The sequence below is a fragment of the Fulmarus glacialis genome, unplaced genomic scaffold (assembly GCF_000690835.1).
Source record: "Fulmarus glacialis isolate BGI_N327 unplaced genomic scaffold, ASM69083v1 scaffold9679, whole genome shotgun sequence".
NCBI lineage: Eukaryota > Metazoa > Chordata > Aves > Procellariiformes > Procellariidae > Fulmarus > Fulmarus glacialis.
Window position 1 is genome coordinate 1 of NW_009231369.1, and position 991 is coordinate 991.

Below are 991 nucleotides of genomic sequence, written 5' to 3' on the forward strand. Positions count from 1 at the left end.
CGCGCACCCCGTCCTGCACGTCGTCGACCAGCACATCCTCGTCTTCGACCCCGAGGAGCCCGGCGGTCCCCCCGGCAGTGTGCTGCCCGCCCGCGGGCCCAAGCACCAGGGCAAGGACCTGAAGTTCGTCTTCGACCGGGTGTTCGGGGAGGGGGCCACACAGGAGGAGGTGTTACAGCACACCACCTGTGAGGTGTTGGACAGCGTTCTCAATGGCTACAACTGCTCCGGTAAGACCTGGCGAGCGCCTTTGATCCATGCAGGAGCTCCTGCCCCATCTGTTTCCGGGTTGGGTGGGCTCAATGGATTTATTTTGGAAGCCCCCAAGCAGTTGGGGAGAGGGGGGATTCAACAGCAACACAAGAACAAATAGCCTTAAACTTGTTGGTGGCACCAAGCTGGGGCAATTGCGAGTGTGGTCAGGATGGGGACGTTCCTGACATAGAACTGTCCTCTAATCTCGGCAGGTAAATGAGGGGAAGCGAAACATGAAGTGCTCTTACAGAATCACTGTTTGGGTTGGAAGGGATCTTTAAGGGTCACCTAGTCCAACCGCCCTGCAATGAGCAGGGCCATCTTCAACTAGGTTGCTCGGAGCCCCGTTCAACCTGACCTTGACTATCTCCAGGGACCTCCTCTCTCAGCAACCTGTTCCAGTGTCTCACCACCCTCATTGTAAAATATTTCTTCCTTATGTCCAATCTAAACCTGCCCTTTGTCAGTTAAAAACTTTTAAAAACCTTTTTACTGGCCTTGGTCAAGTCTTCATGTTTCTTGTAAGCCCCCTTTAATACTGAACAGCCGCAATGAGGTCTCCCTGCAGCCTTCTCTTCTCCAGGCTGAACAACCCCAACTCCCTCAGCCTTTCTCCATAGCAGAGCTGTTCCAGCCCTTGGATCGTTTTCTGGATCTGCTCTGACAGGTCTATGTCTGTCTTGTACTGGGGTCCACAGAGCTGGACCAGGTGGGGTCTCATCCTCTCTCTTGTGGG

At 54.4% G+C, this 991-nt stretch overlaps 1 protein-coding gene across 1 annotated transcript in view; it reads left to right on the plus strand.

The window, feature by feature from the left end:
• Positions 1–4: 4 nt before the first annotated feature.
• The window catches only part of KIF18B (kinesin family member 18B), a gene marked incomplete at both ends in the record, with an annotated part of 11,023 nt that continues 10,036 nt past the window's right edge, over positions 5–991 (plus strand). Inside the window, one exon of the mRNA XM_009584545.1 lies at positions 5–230. Coding sequence (XP_009582840.1) covers positions 5–230 — 226 coding nt within the window. The remainder of the gene's footprint in view (positions 231–991) is intronic.